The 25,945-nt window shown below is 36.9% G+C and overlaps 3 protein-coding genes and 1 long non-coding RNA gene across 6 annotated transcripts in view; 3 read left to right on the top strand and 1 right to left on the bottom strand.

Moving 5' to 3' along the window:
* Positions 1–9,530, top strand: part of LOC109410267 (tyrosine-protein kinase receptor torso) — a 174,679-nt gene extending 165,149 nt beyond the window's left edge. For both annotated transcript variants that reach the window (XM_062852053.1, XM_062852054.1), the window contains 3 exons: positions 8,833–9,090; positions 9,146–9,289; positions 9,346–9,530. In XM_062852053.1, the coding sequence (XP_062708037.1) occupies positions 8,833–9,090; positions 9,146–9,289; positions 9,346–9,397 (454 nt within the window). In that variant the 3' untranslated portion in view covers positions 9,398–9,530. The remainder of the gene's footprint in view (positions 1–8,832; positions 9,091–9,145; positions 9,290–9,345) is intronic.
* A 449-nt stretch (positions 9,531–9,979) lies between these two features.
* LOC115266535 (dolichyl-diphosphooligosaccharide--protein glycosyltransferase subunit 4) lies at positions 9,980–12,536 on the bottom strand. The gene is made up of 2 exons (XM_062848806.1): positions 12,381–12,536; positions 9,980–10,092 (listed from the first exon to the last, which is right to left on the bottom strand). The coding sequence occupies exon 2, from the start codon at positions 10,082–10,084 to the stop codon at positions 9,980–9,982; it is 105 nt and encodes a 34-aa protein (XP_062704790.1). The 5' UTR covers positions 10,085–10,092; positions 12,381–12,536.
* An 810-nt stretch (positions 12,537–13,346) lies between these two features.
* On the top strand, positions 13,347–14,804 carry LOC134287126 (uncharacterized). Its single transcript, XR_009997048.1, has 3 exons — positions 13,347–13,737; positions 13,808–14,003; positions 14,087–14,804. It is a non-coding gene; the product is annotated as an uncharacterized LOC134287126 (long non-coding RNA).
* A 1,888-nt stretch (positions 14,805–16,692) lies between these two features.
* LOC109410272 (uncharacterized) overlaps positions 16,693–25,945 on the top strand; it is a 66,355-nt gene continuing 57,102 nt past the window's right edge. The window contains exon 1 of one of the 2 annotated variants that reach the window (XM_062852055.1): positions 16,693–16,927. The gene's annotated coding sequence lies outside the window, so the exon portion shown is untranslated. Of the gene's footprint in view, positions 16,928–17,332; positions 17,473–25,945 lie in introns of those variants that run through there. The other variant, XM_062852057.1, reaches the window with a different exon arrangement.

Genomic DNA, 25,945 nt, shown 5'->3' on the forward strand with positions numbered 1-25,945 from the left:
CAAAACATGTTTAAATCGACTTTAGATGACGAAATAGTTATTTATGCAACAAGTTGCAAAATGATGATTTTTTCAGCACGAGTCGTACATTTATCCAACGAGGCTTGCCGAGTTGGATAAATACGACGAGTGCTGAAAAAATCGAGTTTTGCAACGAGTTGCATACAAATTTTTTTGTAATTGCAAAAAAAATACCGTTAAGTTCAATCTCTTCTTGTAACACAAACATGTATCAAGAGAAACCACGTGCGCGCCTCCGAGCACGCCTGCGTTGTATTTTTGTTCGATCAGGTAGGCTATGGTAGGCTGGGTGTCACAAATTTTCAAGCTCCCGTCGTCGTCATGCAGCAGCATAGGCAAGAGTGAAAGCAGTTCCAGCTACAGCCTCAACACCTGATCCACAGTCCAAATCAGAATCTAAATCATCCTGTTTCGGACTCGATCTGCTCAGTGGATATAGAAGCAGCAGCTCTATCAACGGGAGTTGTGGTAGTTCGGGAAAAGCGTGCGCTGGCAAAAGTGCCGAAAAGTACTACTTTTCAGCACTCTTAAGAGTGCCGAAAAGTAGTACTTTTCGGCACTTTTGTTTTAGTGAAGAAAAGTAGGCCGTTATGTTGCCCTTACCGCGAGTGAAAAGTACGGGAATATGCAACGCAATTACAAAAAATATTATTTAGATCAAAATAAAACAATTGGGTATCATAGGGTTAATAGAATCGTTCTAACTTCACGTAGAACAGCCCATTTTTTTTTCTCAAATTTGGGCTTACTTTGAAACTTTGAGAATTTTTGAAGCATTTTACAAAAAGGTAACAGTTAGTAGACCGAACATTTTTAGAAAATTCTTCAAAAACTAAATAAAATTACTGGATCAACTAGTTTTGTAATGTTTGTTTTTAGTTTGTGACAGATTTACCCATAAACAAACATAATTCCTTTTCATTTTCTAAATACTGTGTGCTCTTGGCACAGAGCTAAAAAGCGAAAAAATTGCGCAGCGAACAAGCGCTATATTGCAAACGAGTTTTTGTTTATACTCCGATGGAGTTACCTTTCTGGTGAGCACGCCGCGAAACACGACTAAACGTACTGAAATAATTCCTGTTGAGACAAACAAGTTTAAGAGTAAAACGATTTATAAATAGTGTTACGACATTTTCAAACGCGATTTTTTCAATGCTTTTAAATAAATACTACGATATATCACCGACGATGGATATATTTCAACAGTCAACGAGAACATTTATTCAAATCATTGTAATGTAAAAAATAAATAAATACAATAAACAATAACACGGTTAAAAAAATGTTTGTTCAGCTATAAATATCACTTTATCTAATTGCTCCCGTCTAGACACTCATAAATCTGAAGTTTTGACCCTTCCCTTTCCGGGAGTATGATCTGGAATGAATCAGAAGCAGACAATCAGAAAACGTGAAATTTAGATCTGGACAAAACAAAAGTTGATTTTTTTGTTGGACAGTGTAATCGATTATTATGTTTTCGGAGTGAAATTGATCAGTTAGTGAAGTAGTTTCGCAAGCGCCAAAATATGTTTTGCAACTAGACTTATCATTCCAGATTGCGAAAAACATTGTGAAACTCGAAGCACGGTTGGTCTGTTTATTCCGGTTCATCCATGAAATCTTCAAAATATAGTTAAGTTTAAAACAGCTTGAAGAAATTTGGAAAATGTTTAGTATTTTTGAAAATATGGCTCTATTTATGAGTGCACCACACAAAATAACAGATTGTACAAAATGCAATTTCTTTAATTTTTTTAACGTTTCAACAATTTGTAGCGAAAAAAAATGTACGGGGAAAATTCTGGAAAACAATGATTATTACTAGCAGTTATATACACATAACGTAACATAACACTCAATACCGACTTTTAAAATTCTTATTTTGGATAGCAAAAACCGCCAACATTTAGAAAATGGCCAATCACGAAAAACACCTACTTTTTGGTCGAACGTTAACGCTCTGTTATAAATATTTTCAGAGGTTATATAATTCCGTTCTCTGGTAAAACTACCTCTTCAATAAATTTCAATACATGCCTAATTGAATATTTTTATGTGCGTTTTTTGAAGACGCATAAAAAAGAGTTCCTCAAAAATTGCCTTTTTTTCATTTTTAAGAATTGCGCTAAACTGCGGGGGAAATTTTTCTTGATAAAAAAAATTTCCTGTATCATGAGCATTCTGGGAAAGAATATATATGCGCAAAAATAGAAGAAAAAATTGAAAATTTTCCCATAGTTTTTGCAATTTCAAATTGTTAGGAGGTGTTCAAAATTTTAAAAACATGCGCAATCTTGGAGTTAAAAGTCCAAGTTCAATGATATTTTTTTTTGAAAATCAGAACTGCCATTTTTATTAAAGATTTATATAGTATTTCCAAAAATAAAATTATGTTTATTTCGAATAGATTATTTTTTAGACAGTTGTGAACGTTTATAGTTAATTTCCGATACAGTCCTTACAAGTATATTAAATTTATATTTATTCAAGTATTTTTTTCACGAAAATGTCTGCAATTTTCTTCAAAATTGAGTTATTACAGTTGGGTCTCCTATTAGACGCTGCCACCCTCTTATGCACTCTGCGATTCCCAGTCTGTCTTCTAACCAATTTAGTTCATTTTTGTGTGTGATGACTGATGAGTCTATAGTAAGAACTAACTGCGCTGAAAAAAATAGCTGGATTGGATGCAAGACAGCTGAGAGATTGCGGTGGGCGTAAAGTGGGTGGCAGCGTCTAATAGGAGACTCGATTGTACTTCATAAGAAATATTTTCTCATGCAAATGTGAATGTTTATAAAGAAATCGTGTTTGGCGATTACGCGAGCTAGATTATGATTCAATGATTCGTAAGCGTTTTTTTTTTCAAAGAAAAGTAACGATCATGAAATAATATTCACTGTATTATATTCTCCATCATAGAAAAAAATGTTTTGTACGAATGTTATAATATTTCAACGGCTACAAAGTCTTTAATGTGGAAAAAACGTGGTTCATTATTTGTGTTGTTATTTGGTTTTGTGTAGTCTCAAGAGGCTTGCCGATAAGCTTCACCCGCCTCCATTGACTCTCGTTTTGAGCCACAAGTTGGCGGTAGCGAATCAATTCAAATTCTTGATGATGCCTTTTCCTTAGAACAGCTGCGCAGTTGCGTTTTTTTTCTCAAACTCCTGATGTTTTTCTTTGAGAATTCGTAGCAAATTTATCTCCTGAACACACAGTGAACAACTCCACTTTTCTTTTCTTGATGGTGTCTCAGTTCCAATCTAAAGCAGGTGATGTGGAAGAAATGTTCACATTTCATGCACTCATCAATGATGCGGTTTGAAGTGCCTTCGACTATACATAAACGATGAATACTTTCTCTTCACTGTTCACTGGAGGGTTTAGAGTCCTCAAGGAAATATATGGAATATATGGAACTGTTCACTGGAGGTTTTAGACGCAGACGGTTGCGTTGTCGATCACGCGTGCTTCGTTTGAATACAGTGATACCACTTTATATTACTTTGCGTTTTACGCGAACTTGTTCCTCTCTGGAGCCACCATGTCTCGTCGACGCAACTCGTAACGATTTTACGATGTCACGGAGGCTTGAGTTACTTCGGCGTTTTGCAGTACAGATACCAAGATTAAGTCAAAAGTTTATTCTACGAAACTCCCACGTCACGTCTCAACAATTCTAAGTTTAAAGCTAAAAACTTACGGTGATCCAACTGCAGTACAAGTAAATTAAAATAACTTTGTTAAAGAACACAAAGCGAGTTAACACCCGAAGAAACTCCATCTCACCGAAGAAAAATCTTTTCGGATGTAATGTGACAAACAAGTACCGTGAGGTGCCCTAATTTCGTGCGGGCCCAAACTTCGTTAACTTCTGACATCTGAGAGTATTATTATCTAGTTAACAGAGGAATCAATTTACAAAAAAAAGAAATGAAAAATTTGATTTATGTCAAAGATTGAAAAATAAATTGCAAATGTATGCAAATAGCAGATGCCATATTCAGAGATACGAGAAAATCAACACTCACGGAAATGAACAAATATTTCGATCTCTATCAAAGGTAAATATCTCAATTTATGCTTGCTTATTTCAATTCAATATGTTTTATTATAATACGCAATAAAATTACCTAAAAATGTTATTTTCTTATTTTGTTTCAACATTTTTGTTGTTGGCGAAATTAGGAACCCACAATTTGTATGGGTCCCTAATTTCGTGCACTCTTTTTCATAACTTTGTTTTAGAGGTTCATGTGTACACAAATGGCTACAAAGCCATCATATGATTCGGTTATTAATAATAGTTCTAATAACTATTTTAATTGGTTTAAAATTAGCTAGGGACTGCTCATACACTACGTAGAAAAAAAAATAAACAAATTTATAAATGTGGGAATACTAAGTAAGCTCGGGATGATTTTATTAACTCAAACATCGGGAGTACTAAAGGGTGAGTCGTTAATTATTGTGCCACCCTACCTTCAACTGATTCGCAAATTGTCTACAGTTAACGAAATGAAACCAAATTTTTACAGTAGTTTAGTATATGTATACTCCCGTTCAAAAGTTTGGGGTCACCCCCTCAAAAACATGTCATTTTTTTAGACCCATATCTCCGCCAATTTGCGTCCGATTTCAAAACCCTAGGTTTCATTCAAAAGATAATAAGTCAAAGAAACTTTGAACATGATTTAAAAGAAACTTGTTCAAAAAAAATTGTATGTAAACTTAACCCAAAGTTGCCAAATTTTCTAAAAAATGAATATAAACTTACGGCAGTGTCGCTGGAAGTTGGGTCGACCAAATTTTAAGATGAGAGCGGTAATATGACCCATTTTCTATTAGCTTTCAACTGCTTTTTACAGAACTTAGCTAAAAAATGTAGAAAAAAAGTTATTAAGTAAATTAATCCTTGATGTCATCGACCAAAAGTTTGGGGTCACTCCTCAATATGATGTATCGGCCAAAAGTTTGGGGTCACTTTCGTAAAACATGGAAAAGTGATTTGGTGATATCTTCGTCATCTATAGTTCAATTTTAATTATTTTTGGCTCATTTCAAAGGTAATTAACTAAATTTACGTTTGATGTCTTCAACTTAACGTATTTAACGATTTTTGTATATAAAAATGTTATGTAAAGTTAGCACATTTTACCTCGCTTCAAAAAATGAGGCAACTTTACGTTAAGTTTTAGTATGTAAATTTCAGCAAATATGTGTGGTTCAATGTCTATGCAGTAAGTATCATTCATTTTGTTTCAAATAAGCCAAGAAGAATTAAAATTGAATGAAAGATGACAAAGATATCAACAAATCACTTTTCCATGTTTTACGACAGTGACCCCAAACTTTTGGTCGATGACATCAAGGATTAATTTACTTAATAACTTTTTTTCTACACTTTTTAACTAAGTTCTGTAAAAAGCAGTTGAAAGCTAATAGAAAATGGGTCATATTACCGCTCTCATCTTAAAATTTGGTCGACCCAACTTCCAGCGACACTGCCGTTAGTTTATATTTATTTTTAAGAAAATTTGGCAACTTTGGGTTAAGTTTACACACAAATTTTTTTTAAAAAGTTTCTTTTAAATCATGTTCAAAGTTTCTTTGACTTATTATCTTTTGAATGAAACCTAGGGTTTTGAAATCGGACGCAAATTGGCGGAGATATGGGTCTAAAAAAAATTACATATTTTTGAGGGGGTGACCCCAAACTATTGAACGGGAGTGTATGTATTCCAACTTTTTGGTATAGGTTCAAATTTAGGATGCGTTTTAGTGAAATTTACGACATTTTCAATTAACGCCCTCCATGTGGACATGTTCAGGCTCCTTTTGAATCAAATAATTAAAGCTCTCTGGTTTGTTTATGCGCATCGTGGCTGGTTTTCACTCAGCTCCAAGCTTATGTTTCACTGACAACCATTCCTGAAACCTCTCTCTCTCTCTCTTCTTGGCGTAACGTCCTCACTGGGACGAAGCCTGCTTCTCAGCTTAGTGTTCTATGAGCACTTCCACAGTTATTAACTGAGAGCTTCCTCTGCCAATGACCATTTTGCATGTGTATATCGTGTGGCAGGCACGAAGATACTCTATGCCCAAGGAAGTCAAGGAAATTTCCTTTACGAAAAAATCCTGGACCGACCGGGAATCGAACCCGTCACCCTCAGCATGGTCATGCTGAATACCCGTGCGTTTACCGCCTCGGCTATATGGGCCCTTATCCCTGAAACCTATGGACGAACATTAAGATGATCCGATAATGTATAATCATTAATTGTTCCAAGGCGCGATACCATGATTTTTGATTTTAGCAAGTGATTGTACAACATCTTTTTTAGAGATGTTAACTAAATTTATTCTATATCGACCGGAATCTCACTGATAACTGCTCAATCCATTATATATAAACAATAGACTATAAGGAGAAACTGTGCAAAATTTGGTTGATTTTGGTGAAGTAGAAAAAAAGTTACGTTAGTTTGCAAATGGCACAATAATTATCGACTCACCCTTTAGCTTACAGCCGCTAGTTTTATTCAAGCAAATTATTGCCGTAAGCTTTATTGCCAGAACACAAATTTGGAAGACAACACTTTACTAGAACTAACCTCCCGAGGAATATGCTTATTAATGGCACATAATAGAAACCTAAAAAGCTACAATTAAAATAATGAATTGATTCACATTACTGACCATCAGTAAAGTTAATGAACATTTGATTCAAATAGCAAACAATATACACGGTGTTCAATAAGTTCGGATACACCATATAACTTGAATTAATTTCACATCTGTAATTCAGATTTTCAAAGTAAATGTATTCATTGAAAGGTCATTGTTGGGAAGAGTCACCTTTCGCGCGAACACACAATGATTGAAAGCGGCATTTTTTGATAGCAGCTTCAATGCTGAAAATAATACTTTTATTATACACTTATTCTATACATATTTCAATTATAAACATACAATTTGGTGTTGATTTCGCACTATTCGAAGGGACAACCGCCCAACCCTTACAATCAACTTCTCACTACTGATTTATGTCTATATAATTCAGTGTTGCCAGTTTTACGCTACATTATCGCCACAACAGTCATATAACACTGATCAAATATAGCATATGGTTTTGAATAAAGTCTTTTTCTACTTTTTTTTTATAAGCCTTAGATGTATCTAAAGGTTGTTAGCTCCGGCACGCTGGAATAATTTTAGATAAGTTGCTCAAGCTACAGAAGTCTAAAACGTTGACTTTTGAGTTTACATCTCACTATACTAAATTAAAATAACTAATTTAATAGACAAAAGCTTTACACTGCTATTTCAGTGATGATATGGTGATAAATTTGCAAGTTTAGTCAAAATGTGCTTAAATCTATGAAAAAGGTATAAGTACATTATATAAAGCCAATTTTGGTTAAAATTTGCCACAATAGGGATATAATCAAGTTTTGGAAAAGATAATCATGGATAAAATTGAGATATAACGCAGCCTTGCTTTTTGACAAAACAAAAATCATTAAAACAGGTACAGCGGCAATTTTAGCCATTTTAAAGATCAAAATAAAATGAGTCCGTACTTCACCCAACCTGAATCTTATAGATTATTTCGTATGATCATAGTTGCTACCACTAATGCTGAGAACAACAACCTAATTTGATTTAACTTAACACCATTACTCAATGAAAACTAGACGAAATAAAAATGACAGACGTGCGTGCCGGCCGAAAGGAACTTGAGACACATTTGCAATTATTACATAAGGATAAAGAACAGTTTATTTCAAAACATATACTGTATTTGATCAGTATTATGTGAGCTTTCAATTAATACATTCACTTTGCAAATCTGAATTACAGATGGGAAATAAATTGAATTTTACTGTGTATCCGAACTTATTGAACACCGTGTATTGTTTTATTAGAATTCAATAAATGAGCAAAATAAACGTCAAAAATAATAACCCCTAAACCACAGAAGGATTTTGGAAATCTTAATGTAAACATCCGGGATGAACATGGTAAACAGCAAATATTCACTCATATTTCGTCACAGACATCGATTTTATCTACACGTTATGGTTTCATTGGTATTCTACGAGTATGCTACGTTTTGAAAATTAACATATTTAGGCGAATTCTACGTCTTTTAGAGTGAGCGAAGTTTGGACCCATTTTGAACGAAATTTGGAACCCGTGCACGAAATTTGGCACTTTCAAACAAATTAAAACTAATGCTGTATTTATCTTGTATAATGTGAAGTTGCCTAATTTATATTTTTCTTGGGAGCTACAGTACCAGCACTAAATATTATCGAGGAACTTAATCTGATATACTTTATGGTAAAATTTCAGTCGTTTATCAAACTTTGAGATTTCTTAAGTGCACGAAATATGGGCACCTCACGGTACTAACTATATTTAAAATCTTGTACCGATTTTTCGAACCCTCTAACCAGAATACCCTCTTCGAATGAGTGTAATCAGTTTCGTACTTTTTAATTCCGCCCTAATTGCTTATCCTTTGGCAGATACGCGTATTTCGACTACCACTTGTAATCTTCCTCAGTGTCAGTTATCTTAAAAGAAAATTGATTATTAAGCAGATCCAACATTTGATTTCTAATGATGAATTATATAGCAGTGTGCTTCAGTGTGCTCATTGATAATCGGGAATACAGTCTCTTTAATGTTCCTTTCATAGCAGAGAATTTATGTGCAACCTATTAAACCATTGAAACTTGATACTTGGAAATTATAACATTGAAATTTTACTTATACTTTTTTTTTACATTACAGCTTAAGTCGGGACATATACCAACAGAACCTGTACCGGAAAACCGGAACCGGCAAGCTTCCGATCAAATGGTTGGCCCTAGAATCTCTAACGCATCAAGTTTACACATCGCAGAGTGATGTTTGGTCGTATGGCATACTGTTGTACGAAATCTGTACCCTCGGGGGCAATCCTTACCCGCTGCTGTCCACGTGTGATCTAATCATGGAACTGAAGCGAGGCTATCGTATGGAAAAGCCCGACAGCTGTAGCAAAGAATTGTTCGTAGTTGTTTTACGGTAACGCGCGATTGCTTATTTCGATCTATTCCGACAGGTACGAATTGATGTTATCTTGCTGGAGCGCTCTACCCATTGATAGGCCGACATTCACTGGCGTATACAATCGAATGGAGGATCTGATGCAACAAAACTTGAAAAAGGATATGATTAACCTTGACGCTATTATTGATATTCAAAGGTAATACAGCTATACATACACGTACTAAATCATTCAAACGTATCTCTCTATTTCAGTACAAAGACGACTTCAAGTGAACATTCCTACTTAAAGCCAGTGGAGTATTAAGATTACCTGAACGACGTGCTAACCAGCCCATGACTATACATTTTGGAAAACAATCTTATGTAAAAAAAACTGAACGAACGATGGAACTATTTTACCAGATAATTATACACTGAATACATATTTTTAAATACTATAGGGGGATTCACTTAACCGCGTAAACTGATTAAACTGATTCAACGTCGCGATCACCAAGGCAATCTTTGATTATTTCATTCGCAAAATAATGAAACATTTCAAATAAGCGGAAAATCATGGCTTACGCAGCAATTTAATCTGTTTAGTGAGTACCCCTTATATTTTAAAGAGAATGATATAGTCATCAACGGACCAGGAAAGAAATACCTAGGAACAGCGTGTGCAACTTGGCCTGAATTATTTTTTATTCAAGAGATTATCCATAAACTTACGCGCTAAAGGTTTCCGAATAAAATTATTCTTTTTATAAGGAAAATGGGATGTTTCATTGTTTAGAGAACCCGACGTACCTTCATTTGTGCTTCGACATACCGGGGTTTCTGTAATGAAGGAGAAGTTTGCATTTGAAATTATGTTGGCGGACTTACAACATCGAAAGCGGGCAACTCACCTTCCCATGTTGGCGTTTATATAGTGGAATCCCACCACCAGCAGAAACAGGAACACTCCCAGCACGTTGCAGAATATAGCCAGTTGGACGTCAGAAATCATTTTGGTAGCTGAAAGATTAGGAAATCGTAAATTAGAGTTGATGGGCGGATTTCTTCTTGTTTCAAAGAAAGGGGCTGTGTCAGGTGTGCATTATCCGGCACGGAAAGAAAACGGTGACGTAGCTAGCAGGAAATTATATTCCTGATAGCGCATTTTTTTTTTTTGTAACAATACATTAGACTGATTAGACTGGGTCTACATTTTTGTAACAAAGCATTTTCGATTCTTTTTACGATCCAAAACAATTGGGTTTTTTAATTTTGAAAAATGTATTGATTTTTCGTTTTTATACAAAAGAGCATATTTTTCTGAGCCACTATGATTTTTTTCAGATTTTTAGAACTTAATTGTGATACCTAAAATTAATTTCAAAGATATTTTTTTAAATCACCTTTTGACAGCTGGGCAACTGCTTGACAGCTCCGCCCAGTACAAAATGCGACGAGGGGTGATTCAACAAATCGCTCCCATACAAACTTCAAATTGATTTTTAAATAGGTTCCCGGGCTCCAAAATTCATGAAAATTTGGATTTTGGCTCAGTTTGGCATGTAGATTCAGAATATGAGATTATCTCAACACCGCTAAAGAAGCCAATTGGCTTCTTTAGCGGTGTTGGGATAGTTCCATATTCTGAATCTACATGCCAAACTGAGCCGAAATCCAAATTTTCATCAATTTTGGTGCCCGGGAACCTATTTAAATATCAATTTGAAGTTTGTATGGGAGCGATTTATCGAATCACCCCTCGTTGCATTTTGTACTGGGCGGAGCTGTCAAACAGTTGCCTAGCTGTCAAAAGGTGATTTCAAAAAATCTCTTTGAAATTGATTTTAGGTATCAAAATAAAGTTCTAAAAATCTGAAAAAAAACATAGCGGCTCAGAAAAAGGTGCTCTTTCGTATAAAATCAAAAAATGAATACTTTTTTCAAAATTTAAAAACCCAATTGTGCAACATTTGGGTGCGATTCGTTGCGTCCCGCATATGTTCCGTTTTGCAATTAGATTTTGTATGGGAAAACGTTTTTTGTATTTTTTTTCCTGAGGGGCTCAAATAGGTCTAAAACCATGTAACTAATAGAGTTAACATACAGCCTACACTTAGCTAAGTAACCTTAATATTTCCATAAAAAACCCAACTTATGAAACGACTTTTAAGGGGCTGTCCATAAACCACGTGGTCATGAGGGGGGGGGGGGGGGGGGTTGCGAAGAATGACGATTTTGTATGGACGGAAAAAAAATTTGTATGGACTAATGACCACGCGGGGGGGGGGGCGGTTGAGAAGTCCCAAAAAAATGACCACGTGGTTAATGGACAGTTCCTAAATAATTCATAGTGATTAGAATGAATTTCATAAGGTCGATCTATGACGTATAATCGTCTCACAGCTTGGCTTTTATATAATGTTTAGCAACATAATTCTCTCAAGCGTCGGTAGCCTGTGAATTAAACACGAACTCAGTGATCCCGACGTTCATGGATCGAATCCAGTCTGCATAGTTTTATTTTATTTATTTTTTGCTCTTTTCATAAGTCTATCTCACGACATTTGTCATAACAAGCACGATAAATTTTCATAAGGAATTTTTATGGCATCCATGTGTTACTTATGGAAATAATTTATGTATTTAATGAATTTCATTAGGTTTTTTCGCTGAGTGTAGGATATGCTGAAAAATGTTGTTCAAGACCGCAAAATTTACTGTTTTCTATCGCATTGCTGAATGCGGGATTGTAATGTAAATTTTAAACTTATATTTATGATGCGGAACAATTTGGGGGATGGGTTCATTTTTGGGCAACTTTTCATACCGTCAATTTCATACCAATAGAGAATAGAATTACATATTTGTTCCACGGCTTCACAAAGATTTAGTAGATTATTTATTCAGCTTAAAAGCTTTTTAGATTAAGCTAAAACTGAAACAACAATATTTTGCTTGGCTTAATATTTAAATATGTAACCCAGGCGCATTTTGCCCCGGTTCCCCTACATTGCAGTCAAACACCACTTAAAACCAACACTGGTGGTTTTAACCCGGAATTTTATCTAAGCCTAAGATTAATTGTTTGACGACTAACTACTAATAGTTACTATTAATAGCTGTGATACGTTTGTATCATGGCAAAATTGTGTTTTGTCCTGATAGGAGACTCGGACCGGGCGGGTGGCCGGTAGATGATGGTACACGTCATGCACAATTGAAAGTGATTTTTTCGAGAATTTGAGTAAATTAGAAACCCTGAGGTATATACAATTGCTGAAATGGTGTTGCTTAATATGTTTACTTACATGTTTATGAGATATATTCCCAAAATCCAATGAAATTCAGGATTTTTCGCACAAAATAATGCACTGTTGGAGCAGTTTCCAGAAGTGATCGAAGAATGACAGACATTGAAATCAAAACACGTCAACGTCATCGGATAGATTCAGCACTGCGGACACCATCGAGATGAGCATACAGTCAATTCCAGATACTCCGGATTTATTATAATATACACTGCGAGAAAAAGTATAAAGCCAGTGCCGTTCTCCATACACAATCTGGAGCTCGATTTGAAAAGGTCGTATCTAGATTGAGTTTAAATAAGGGCGAAAGTAACATGAGAGAGTTCTCTTCATCGACTCTCTCTTCTTCAAATTAAAGTGACAAGATGCAAGTATGGTTGAACTTTTTGGTCATAAATCGCTAGGTTGAGATGCAATCTAGCGTTTAAGCGTAAAAAAGTTCGATTGAATTTGCATCTTGTCACTTTAATTTGCAGAAGAGAGAGTCGATGAAGAGAACTCTCTCATGTTACTTTCGCCCTTATTTAAACTCAATCTAGGTATGTGCTTTTGTCGATTAAAAATTCGATCAGTTGGATTCCCTTATTATAGCAAAAACCGTTGAAATCCCGCATAGTGATTTACAGTTTGCCTTAAGCTTCAAACATTAAATTTGCTGTATCTGGTGGTGTTGAGGGCCCATATAGCCGAGGCGGTAAACGCACGGGTATTCAGCATGACCATGCTGAGGGTGACGGGTTCGATTCCCGGTCGGTCCAGGATCTTTTCGTAAAGGAAATTTCCTTGACTTCCTTGGGCATAGAGTATCTTCGTGCCTGCCACACGATAATACATATGCAAAATGGTCATTGGCAGAGGAAGCTCTCAGTTAAAAACTGTGGAAGTGCTCATAGAACACTAAGCTGAGAAGCAGGCTTTGTCCCGGTGAGGACGTTACGCCAAGAAGAGGAGGAGGTGTTGTTAATGTATGATAAACAGTTGCTTTTATGTTGAAGAATGTGAGATTCAGCGCATTCGACTATAAATCACGGTTTGTGTAATCAATACCATGTGGTAACATTATATTATACTGGGCAGATATTGTTGAATAATATGGAGATGGTAGCTCCCAAAAACTGCTGGCAATGTCAAATCACCGTATATCAAACTGTATGTGCTTACTCTGTGTAACACACTTACAAACATGCATTTCATTATATGTTACTGATGTTCAACAATACGGCAAACAGTTTCACGCATCTGTATTTGTGAAGCAGGGAAAATCGACTGATACTGAAAACAAAACAAAAAAAAAATGTGGAAGATGAAAATTTTATTTCAGAAGTAGCAGTTAACGTGCTGATAGCGATAAGTTGCGGTAAGTATTTTATTGAATTGGAAACTTGTGTCCACCAAAAAAAACTACATTAGATCTTTTTTCTTCGTAGTTGAAAACGGTCTCCTTCCGGATTCGTTCATCGTCGCCCTCATCGGTGGCTTACATCTGGTAGCAACTTGTCACTGTACACGGCATAGCTCCAGTGACCTTCCATCTCGCCTTCCATTTGGAAGTTTTAATGCCATCAAAGCGACATAGATTCGCACATCATTCGGACAGTTTGGCAAGTGCATCATCTGCCCATGGTGAGTAATCTGTACCAGCACCAAGACGCTGGTGTTGCTACATTCGACCTGTGAACTGACCGTCATCTATATATCCTCTATAGGCATGTCCTGAAGGAACGGTACGTGATTGTGCTTCCAACGCTGCGGTGGGACAACCCAATTTGGATGGATATTTCATCGATTCGACTCCCAACTCTTTCCAAACCAGCTGACGTTTTTCAAGGTTCATTTATCTTGGGATCCTGCTAACACAGAAAAAGAAAATATACGGAGGAGTTGAAGAAGCAGCAGGACACATTGTATATAGACATAGAAGATGGTGGAGTCTACCACGATGCTATTAATAAAAGTAATTAATTCTTATTTAATTTGTTCCTTTTTTATTTCTCACATAAAATAAATAAAAGAATAGTAGATAGCTATTTAAGTACAATATGATATACGGCTATTCTACCATGGATAACTATAAAGCACTAGTTACACATACCTTTACGATTTTCTTTCAAATTTACAGTTAAACTGTTCTCTAACCATTTGATTTACAGCGGATCGTCTAAAAAACTGGACAATATATTGACCATATCCTTTACTGTATTGCGAAAAATTTGTTCGAGAAAATGAGCGATTTTTTATGGTAACCTATCTTAACCGCCTATTCCACATACTGTAATTTGGCGGATTACCATTTGTCAAACAGGCAAATCTGTACAGGGTATGGTTAGCTTACTGTTATCTCGCATAGTCTGAGAAACGGTTAAATGACGATTGCTAATAGTCAGCAACAGTATAAGAAACACTGCATTTACGGTTAGTGATTATGCGGGATTGAACAAACTTGATACATACAGGAGAATCATCACAAAACAGGCTTTCCGTTCCATCATTAAAAATCTCCAAAATATCTTCCCTATTCTGCCGTGTGCAGCATAGTTGTCCCATGTTAATAGGGATTCCCATAGAACATGGGAAAACTATGCTGCACACGGCAGTATTGCTACAATAACTAAAATAAACTGATCGAATTTTATATCGACAAATGTACATACGACCTATTCAAATCGAGCTCCAGAAATATTTAATTATGTTTAGGGCGAGGTTTAGGGATGAACATCTCTTTTTCCAGCTGTGGTATTATCGTCACACCACCAAATCGAAGTCGTCGCTAGAAGCACATGCGAAGTTGCAGCTGCGAAGTAAATTTGAACCTATTTTTTCTGTTGTGCATCATTAAGCTAATTAAGAGCAACAATATGCACTAATCCAAATTGAGTTGCGACATTTCTAAGTAGGTTAAAAATCAATTTTCGCACGTTCGGTCACTTTGTATTTCGACCAAAAGCATAATAGTTTAGCAGACCACTGAGCTGTTACTGTAAAAGTCACTGTAGAAAATGTATGTCAACGATCAACCCCTAGTCAAGAAATTTCTTTGGACACTTTCATACTAGTTACCTTACTAATAGCCGCCTCTCTCCCTTCGAAAGGCGAACTTCTCAAAATGTGGAGTTTTTTTGTCCACTCTGCATGCTTGACAAATCTCTTTAATCTGATCAATCAAATCGTACCGCCTAGTCGGTGGAGTCGGAATTACCATATCTCCTTTTGTTTTAAGGACTGTTTGCAGATCAGAAGGAATTTCTCAGCCTATCTTGATGCATAGAAAATTCCTTACCTGAATTGCTCAAGAAACCGTTGTTTCTTCGATCGCAGTACGCAGTTGCGAAGAAATGACAGTTCAAATGGCAGTCTTCGAAGAAAGTTTCTGCCAGGAATCCCGCAAGAAGTTTCTTGAGCGATTCCTTTCGAATACGAAACTGCGCTTTAAGTTGGGCCGACTTCTTAACAAAATTCCCAAGGTAAACATTTCTATCACCGGACCCAACGAATCGCATCCGTCGCTTCGCTATGGTGGCACCCTTCTATGGTGAGACCGCAACTGTCGCAACGATCATTCCTTTCTAGAGTGAGTAGACCTGAAGCAAGTTTCCTCTTGGGCAAACTTTTCTCTTTTCTGGCAGCCTGACCCGGTGGATCGTATCCACCGCTGAGGCAAAATTCCCTTCGTAAGGTGAACTTTTATCTTCGGACAGTATGACCATGACCCGCAATTCATTTGTTCCAATTAATTTGTTATGATGGTTTAAGAAACAAAAAAGTTTTATTTTCCGTGGATAGAATAAAACTTTAATCGATAAAATGACAGTTCACCCCGAACAAAAAAAAAATCCCCCATACAAACTTTAAATGCATTTTAAAAATAGTTTCCGAACACCAAAAATGTTGAAATTTTGGATTTCAATTAATTTTAGGACGGAGATTTCGATTATAAAATAATCGGAACCCCTAAGAACTCAATTGGAAAATTTTAGCATGTCGTAATGCATGGACGCTCCCTTGAAGAAAAACCGGGTTTTTAAAGTCGATTTTTTCTGGCATTCGATTTGAATAGGTCTTAAGTTTGCTGGGATTCCTATGCAGATTAAACCTATTCAAATCGAACATTAAATTTGTTATGTTTTCGGTTTTCATCTGCTTTGGTCTGCTGATTTGGTATCATATCATCGACCTTTTGAAGTTCGACTTTTCACCTAGCCCTCTAAATGCCCTGTGTAAATCGAGCTGAATGTTTACATCCCAAAATGCTCATTTCGGCAACACTTCTGGTGAGTTTTTGCGTGTTTGTTGCGTGCCCGTTCCTGCTGGCTGCTGCTGCAGTCGCCGTCGCCGCAATCCGTCAAAGTTTTTCCATTCCAAATAATCGATTTCTAGCTTTCGTTCGTCGTCGTGCGGAGTAAAAATTGTTTCGTGTGGTGCCGTTTTTTATCGGAAGATTATCAAGTAAATCTCAAAGATAGTGGACATTTGGTGCGTGCAGTTTTCGAGACGAAAAGTGCGGATTTCGGTGGTGCTGTTAGTTTTGTTGGTGCTCCTCGGAAATACAGGTGAATACCTCCGGAAAGTTGTGCTCCGGATTTTCCTTCTGATTGTGTCATTGGCATCTCTGCTGCTGCTTGGCTGCGGGTCTTTCCCTATCGGTGTGTGAAGATTCGGCTGATGGAAGTGTGAGTGCGTAGCGCTGCTGGCAATAAAAATTAAATCAAAATATATACGACTTGGAAGAGTTGGCAAGTGAAAAGTGAAATCATTTGGGGGGTCTCTGCGCGAAGAAGACCCGTCCGATGGGATTTCCCTTTTGACGATGGAATCACTCTGGCGGTCAAGTTTCCCAGAGGCAGCCAATGGGTTCAATGCCGGCAGATAAATTGCGTCGTGCACCTGACCAGACAAGATTCCAGATTGTGTCAGAATGCTGCTACAAACAAAAGAATTCCAATCCCAGTGCAGCGCATTTGATTGGACGCTGAGGGGAGTGGGAGTAGCAGATAAGTAGTTTTCGAACGATTTATGATATTGATCGATACCAACACCTCACCGATATCGCTTGAAATGGAAATTGTATTTTCAGTCGATCTCTGTAAGCCATTCGGTAAGTCTAATACTGTTTTTTAAACGCTTTACTCTGGGATGATCTGCCAAAGTATGAAGAACGTAAGGAAAAAATCAATCTAACATTAAAAGGTTCATAGTAATAGTATAACATTTTTTATATAGATTACATATTGCCCCTATTCGCATTATAGTCCCATATTTGCTGATTTTCCTATTTATATGGGGCAGTTATGCGATCATAGGCAGGGAATTTTTAACGTATGGCCTTTCCACGATTTCTAAAGTATATGCAATTCTCTTTTGACATTTAAAACCATAAGTTTTAGCATATCATTAAGCAAGTCGCACAACTTCGTAGGTGATACAGTTCTGGATCCTGCTATGAGAGTTGCGTCCATTATCAATGCTAACCATTTGTGATTTATCAGCGATAACTGAAAACTAGAGGAACATTGGCAGGCTCTACGGTCTCTAGGCCTACATACACACCAAAACTATATTTTGCTCTTTTTTGTGTGTATTTCGTTAGAAATTTTACCCAAAAATATTCCAAACATAATTTCTCTTGAAATAAGTACGAATTTTCATTTTGTATTTTAAGAATCTCACAAAGACCTAGTGTTGTGCTAACCAGCACGATTTCCGGGAGAACGAAAGTTGTTAATTTGGAACTGTTGATGGACTGCAACCTAAACTGAAAAGATCAACTAAGGCTGATGCAAATATTATTTTTCTTTTATGTACGAGGCCTCTCATCGGGTACAAGAGGGGGGTGGGTGGATTACAAAAATAAATAAGGAACAAACGAAAAAAAAAAACTATTGAAAAATTACAAATTATGCCAACTATTGAAAAATACTTGCTTGTAAACATTTTTTCTATTGATAATGGAGTCATGGGCAGCCATTTTTTTGCCCCTTCAATATTCTGGGATTTTTAAAGGGGGGGGGGGATGTTAACATAAAACAAATTAAATATTATGGAGTAACCATGAAGGCACGAACTTTCTTGGATCGGTTCTGTCTCCAGCAGTTCGTCTCAAATTAGTGCAAGCTGTAATAATGTTAATGTTCACCTAATGTGACATTGTACCCGGGTCTAAGTACAACTCTCAAGGAGCAACTACATAGGTGTTTCGAGTCATCAATTTGTTTTGCATACAAAATGAATCGGTATGATACAACTGCATCCGTGCTAAGCGTAATTCTGGGGCACGATCTACCGGAAAATTACCATCGGCGAATATGCTGCTTCTTCTACCAAGCATGGAACAAGGCACACAACAAGCGAACGAAAGGAACGAAAGAGTATCCTCACATATGGAATTTCTTTTTAGAATAAACTGTCTATTGACGTCAAAGGCAAACCATCAATAGAGTCGTTCAAGCAGGCTCTGAGAACGAGAGGTTAGTTTTAAGATTCACTTTACAATCAACCGTTTTTGTAGTTTGATTAACTTTTCAACTATTGCTTTATTTTTGTATCTATTCCTAGACTTAACTAAAAGTGTAACTAATAGGTCCACGTATAATTAATAAATTACAAATAAAATTACAATAATTATAAAGACATTTCAGATACCTAACATGATGCATAAATTTCTTCAAGGAATCTAACAGTATTGAAAAATCTGGATTTTTTGTTCAACTGAATTTTGTTTTCAAGAATATATTTTCCAAAAACATAGGTGGGGAATCCCTTATCGATGCTTCCGGTCCGTCTTAGTGTTTCATGCATTATAGTGGCCAGGTGTTGTTCTAGTTTTTCCAGGTGTATCGTAAAGACGTAGTCGTTACATTCCTATAACGACTCACTGACGACCGTTTATTGCTGGCAGATACAGTGGAAAGTTTGTCTTAATACGAATCAATCGTCTTTGACAAACGAGAAAAACCGACCTCACTGATTACCTGTCTCTGAGCCAAATTTGGTATAGAGTCTTCAGTCTCCGATCAGTCGCTATTCAAATGAAGAGAATGATATTCATTCCGTGTAAGATACTACAATTCAAAAGAGCTGCGATATGTTGCATAAATAAAATAAAGAGGCTGAATTGGGTACCAGACCAAGTCCTATTGGATGGCGCCAAAAAGATGAGTGGCAGACTATAGGATTGTCAATGTCGTATGGCATAGTATGTGACTTGTCGAAAACTTTAATGCCCAACCAAAATAATAGGTAATGCGTTCTGCTCAGGCATCGGTTCAGTTCGGACGTATTGAACTTCGTTCTTCATTGTTGGGATAACTACATTGTTTTGCCGCCCATGGCGGTTATCGGCTTGCGTGGAAACACATCCAAAGTGGATTTCACTAAGTTCCCGGTTCTTCCTTCGTTTGAAGAAATTCATTCCTTTCTTCACAAAGTTGTCGGTTTACAATTAAGTGATGTTAAAGGCTTCAGATGAGCCATGCCCAAATCTGTGTGTATGTGAAGTGCGTCAACCAACAAGTTGCAGAGAACGTTGTTGACCATCACAACGAAAAGCACCAAACAGAAGTGAAAGGTGTTAAGTATACTATGCGCCTTACCTTAGACGAAGATAGTATTCAAGTGAAAATTCATGATCTTTCGGAGAGTATTTTCATCGACGAGCTTGCTGCATGTTTACGGCAGTACGGAGATGTACATTCCGTGAAGGAACTGGTTTTGGGACCATCATCCCCTTAAATCCTACGTCACAGTGTACGGCGAAGAAACTAGCCCTAGAAGTTTTTTGAAGGTATATGTGGAGAAATTTTCTTCAAGGAACTAAATAATCAAATGTAACCCCGAAAGATTTTGTGAAAGAATATCTTCAGACATTTCTAAATGAAATCAAGCAAGATTGTCTATTGAAATCCTTGGAGAAATATCGGGAGGAATCATTTAACTAATTTCTTAATAAATTCCTAGAAAACTTCCTGAAAGCCTCTCTGGAAGAATGTATAAAAGAATTCTTCAGAAAACTTTAAGAGGAATCTTCAGCGCTCCAAACAAAATTTCAAATTATCAGGGTGATTGTTTTTTTTTCTGTTCGAGGCATAACCATTGCCCATATAGCCGAGGCGATAAACGCACGGGTATTCAGCATGACCATGCTGAGGGTGACGGGTTCGATTCCCAGTCGGTCCCGGATCTTTTCGTAAAGGAAATTTCCTTGACTTCCTTGGGCATAGAGTATCTTCGTGCCTGCCACACGATATTGTACATATTGATTTATTTTAGACCGAAATCGATATGTGAAATCAAATATCTGCAACAAAAGTTCGCCGAAGTAAAAACGTCGGCATTCTAATTGAAGCGTCGCCGACACAGGCAATTCTTATGCGTCGGCGAACCTCAAATTAGAATGCCGACGCCGAACTTCGCCGAAGTGTTGACTTCCGACGTTCCAACTTTCTCTCGCATTATCAATATACACATGCAAAATGGTCATTGGCAGAGGAAGCTCTCAGTTAAAAACTGTGGAAGTGCTCATTGAACACTAAGCTGAGAAGCAGGCTTTGTCCCAGTGAGGACGTTACGCCAAGAAGAGAGAGAGAGCGAGCATAACCATTGCGACTTATATTTGATCTATTGTGGTATAACCCGTGTCCTTTGTATAGTGCATGTCGTATTACATTATCAATATTGAGAAGTTATAAAGTATAAGCTATTTTACGAGACGTATTACCGGTGGGCTGCTCATTGTTATTGTTTACATTTGATGTTTTTGTTTTTGCAAAAAGTAGCATAACATGTGATGAGCGCCAATCAGATTTTTGCTGGCAGAGATGTTCCGTTTTCTAATGTGGCACATATCAACTCCCGAGCTGCATGATGTCATTAGCAGATGAAAAAAACATCCCATGGTCTACGGATATTGATTATAGTGGTCGAATTGATGCATTATTACAGAGAAATGAACATGGTTTGTTGGATGGGCCTGTATCACATGTTATACTAGCAAAAATGTAAATAAATGTGCCCACCGGTTGGACTTCAAAACTGGTAAACACTAAAACAACAGCTAATTGGAAACGTCTCATGAAATGCCTTATTCAGTTATGTTACAGTAGTCATTTTCAACCCAATCGCAAGGAAGGGTTCTGATTGATAGGTTCCGCTATTAACATGCTGCATGCATCGGAACCCTAGCCCTTACTGTCTTAAACTAATGAACATCGAATAAAAGATTAGGAATACTAACCCATTTTTCCTTTTTTCAATATCTTTCTCGGCCACTACCAAACCGAGACCTACCACTACTATAACTTTCAACAAGGTTTAAAATGTAATAAGGACCAAAGTGTTTTCCTTTGATTACTAAATTATGCTGCTCCTCTAGTTTGAAGCAGTTAGGCACATAAGTTTGGACTAGGGTTCGGTTTGGTAGATCTTTCGCCGCAACGCTACCTAAAAAGGTGATCTACCTACGCTACGGGCTCCGTTAAAGCTCGAGCATGTTTTAAACCCCCACAATCATTCATCTATCAGCACTGGTCGCCTGACACCTTAGATTGGGGTTACCTGTTTGGTGGACTTTTACCCCCGGAACAGGTAGTCCGTAGTGCTATTCTAAGCCGGTAGCTACATGGACATTTTAGGGTGATTATAACTGGAATGTTTTCTGCTAGATTTACAAGAGGTTAAGCCAAAAGAAACATTTACTGAATATAAAATATTTTACAGATATAGTATTTTTGTCAATGAATATCAATGAATGCGAAGAAAATGTTAGAAAATAAGCTCAAGACATCCCCCAATGAGAATATTTACGAATTTTCAAATTCAAACTTTCACTAAAGTTTCAAATCCTTATTGATTTTGGTTTGCTTATTTAAATAAACTCAAATAATTTCTTAAAATAAGGTAACATGGCCTTATTTACAAACCTGCAGGTAACTTTTGATAGGACAAAAAATATCTATATGTTATGTATAAGTGTCTCAGCTTTCAATTGATGTAAAACATTTTAATATCGGGGGTTGCCAACATGGTTGAAAAAAAGTTTTGGTATAAAAATCCAAGATGGCGGCCAAAATAAAACAGTAGCTCTATCTTTCCTCTTTTCAACAACGTTTCGTTTTAAAGAAGTTTTAAAAGAAACTTTCGAGTTATAACCGTTTGAATAAGCCAACATTTGACCAAGATCGAGGGGTTCGCGAAAATGGTTGTGGTTCTAAGGGGCCGTTCATAAACCACGTAGACTTTTTGGGGGGAGGGGGGGGGGGTCTGGCCAAAGTCTACGCTCCATACAAATTTCAAAATTTTTGTATGGACAAAAGTCTACGAGGGGGGAGGGGGGGTCTGAGATTGGGTCTGAGATTGCCAAATTTTGGTCTACGTGGTTTATGAACAGCCCCTAACTAACGGGGGTTCCATTGATTTGAGTAACCAATTTTTCTTTTTTTGGCAAGGACTTTCAGAAAATCGCCACTTAAGCATTTTTTAAAGACAAGGTGTAAAAAGTGGGATGGTCTCAACGAGAGTTATCCATTATAAAATAACTAGGATATTATTTGATTATTGCTTGGGGAAGCTGTCAGAATAACTAGTTGCCCATATCGGCTAAACACGCTAGATGTGGTAGGTGTCTCCGAATAGTTTTCTTTAAAAATTTGCTACGACATACTTTTTTGTGCTTTCCTTTGTAATATTTCTTAGGAATAGTACTTCGAAGGCGTTAACATAGACAGTCTTTTTCCTCTCTGAATGTTGTCCCAGTGACCTCGGAGATATGCGATTATTGTAATATTGTTCAATTATCAAATCATCTTTCTTCCAAAAACTACAACGACCCAATACTAATTACTACACTTTTCTCAAGTTGGCGACATCGTCTTGTCCATTGTGAGTGTTGGTCCTAGTAGGGGGAAAGTTGGGAAAGGGTCCAGGTATTGGTATTAGCTGTCCTGCAGCTTCACCTGGTCACCCTACATAAAAAAATGGTCGCTTTTTAGAACTGCTTGTTCAAAATCTGGTTTTCTATTTTATTATCTTTTTATTGAATTTTAGCATAGCTAACTAGTGTATTGAAGAGTAGAGGGTGAATACAAACAAATACGGTCTGCATTTCCAAAGTAATGATGATCCATCCTTAGGTGACCTATCTTGCCCCGTCCCACCCTATGTAGTGTTCTTCAGCGTGATTTTACCTTGGTTCCTCATGCACAAGGCTGAGAATGGCTACTTTTGTGACAGCAAATAAATAGTATTGTTTAATGTTCCACTACAGCAAATACCTGTAGTCTTCTCAATCTAGGAAAACCGCTCCAATGCAATAAAAGAATAATATACGCTGTGGCCATATAGGCAGTATTTTTTTACCACGAATAGCCTTGGATCCAGGGTGTGCGTCACTTTTCCTTTTTATAAGTATGGATTAATTCCGCTATCCAATAAATATTCGGTAGAAACGAAGCGGTTTCACTATTTCCTGTCAAAAAAGCGAACTCACCGGCCAGTCAGCGACAGGCACGATTCAACCTTCACCCACAATGTTCGGCAGATTAGTCAACATCGAAAAATGATACTAACGATCTCGCCGTATCCACACCACCGGTAATAAGTTGGCCCATGTGTTTTTATTTGAACGCATCGTTGAGTCTTTTCCTCTCGAATATATTTAGCTCCCTCCTTGATGGTTCGACGGCGCAGCACCTTGAATATGTGCGTTGCGATGCGAGGGCAAACTTGAAGAGCTGACCGTTTCATCTTACCTAGTAGGTACTGGTCAGTCAGAAGTAGCGAGTCACCCTCGCCAAAACAACGTTCATCCGATTTGCTTGCGATGTTTGTTAGCATCATCATCATCATCGCAGCATCGTCTTGATGCTGGTCATTTCACATATATGTACGTGTTAGAGGTGTACCTATATATTAAAGTTAAGGCTATCTTTCTCGCCATCAAAAGTCTGATGATGTCATTAGCGAGTTGGTTCTGGGAACCTTTTGCAAACTATGGAGTTTTTTTTACCCCTTACTTGGATGTTAAGTTGAAAGGTTTTGTTGTCGCTAGCTTAAGAGATCAACATTTGAATGCTTGTGCCTCAGTCTCAGTAAATACTGGGAAGACATGCGTGCACATTAATCGATTTATGCCAAACATTGCTTTTTTGACATTTTTCTAAATGTTACAGGGCCGATATCCAATTTGTAACCAGCAAGACTATGCTGAGAATTACATGTTTGTTTGTGCTCAATAACAAAACTATATAACAAATGGTAATAGTCGTTTATTTATTTATTTATTTATTTTGTTAAAGGTCATTGAAAATCCTGCATTGATTTTGATTTATCCAGTAATTGATTTCATTTTTCACATCACTGTGAATATCAATTGACTCTTTTTCGAAGGTAGTTTGTGACATTTACCTTAAATATTCGAAAAATAGCGGGTACTCCGTGGGTTTAATGTTGGGTCTAGCCGCACAAGTTTCTCATATACTTTATTCTCAGGTTCAGCTTCTAAAATGAGCTGTAGGTTGTTCAATTAAGATATGTCGAAATGACATTTTCAGCATTGGTGCGGACACCGGTTTTAGCCATTTTAAGGAAAATTACTATTCAAAAACTTCTGAAAGCCGTCAATATATAATTTGTGGGAAAAATACTGGAACTAAAGTGATACTATTTTTTTTGCATTAAAAAAGTACTGGCCAAAATATTTGGGATAGGCAACTTTTTTTCTCTCACACAAAAGTTCAACATGCTGTAACTTTTGATTAGTGCATCAAATTAGAGGTGTGCGCCGATTTGAAATCTGTCGGCGGCGGCGTTTTGCACTTTTTTGGCCGGCGGCGGCGGCGTGATCGGCGTGACGCCGAATGAATTTTCGGCGGCGGCGGCGGCGGCGTGAAACGGCGTGGTCATAAATTTAAAATTTTTGTCAATTCCGTTAATCAATGTAAGTGTTTTATTTTTTAGTAACTCATCATTTAGAAGATGCAATGACATGCTTATAGTTACGGTTTAGTTTTTTTTTATTTTCACATGTTTTTTGAAAATTTATTGAAATAATTGTTATGGTGAACAGCTGCCCAACAAATTATCCAGAATGACCTTCTAAAGGAATTCCCGGAAGAAACTCTAGAGGAATTCCTGGTGGAATTTCTAGAGGAATTCCTGAATAAACTCCTTAAGGCGAAACTGGAAGCATTTCCTCATTTTTTTGGTTTTTGATTTTTTATTAAATAACGCAGCAATATTTTTAAAATCGGTTTTCGTGCACATGTAGAGTATGGATCAGGGTATCTGTTGATTTTTTTACGCTGTAGAAAATGTTTTTCGTTTTTGCAGAAACCATTTTTTAGTGAAATTTTGTTCAAAAATGGTTTCTGCAAAAACGAAAAACATTTTCTCTCGCGTAAAAAATTCAGAAGATACCCTGATCCATACTCTGCATGAGCACGAAAACCGATTTTGAAAATATCGCTTCGTTATTTAATAAAAAATCGAAAACCAAAAAGTGAGGGAATGGATCCAGTTTCGCCTTAAGGAATTCCCGGAGGAACTCGTAGAGGCATTCCTCTAGGTACACATAGAGA

Source organism: Aedes albopictus, chromosome 2 (genome assembly GCF_035046485.1).
Source record: "Aedes albopictus strain Foshan chromosome 2, AalbF5, whole genome shotgun sequence".
NCBI classification, from domain to species: Eukaryota; Metazoa; Arthropoda; class Insecta; order Diptera; family Culicidae; genus Aedes; species Aedes albopictus.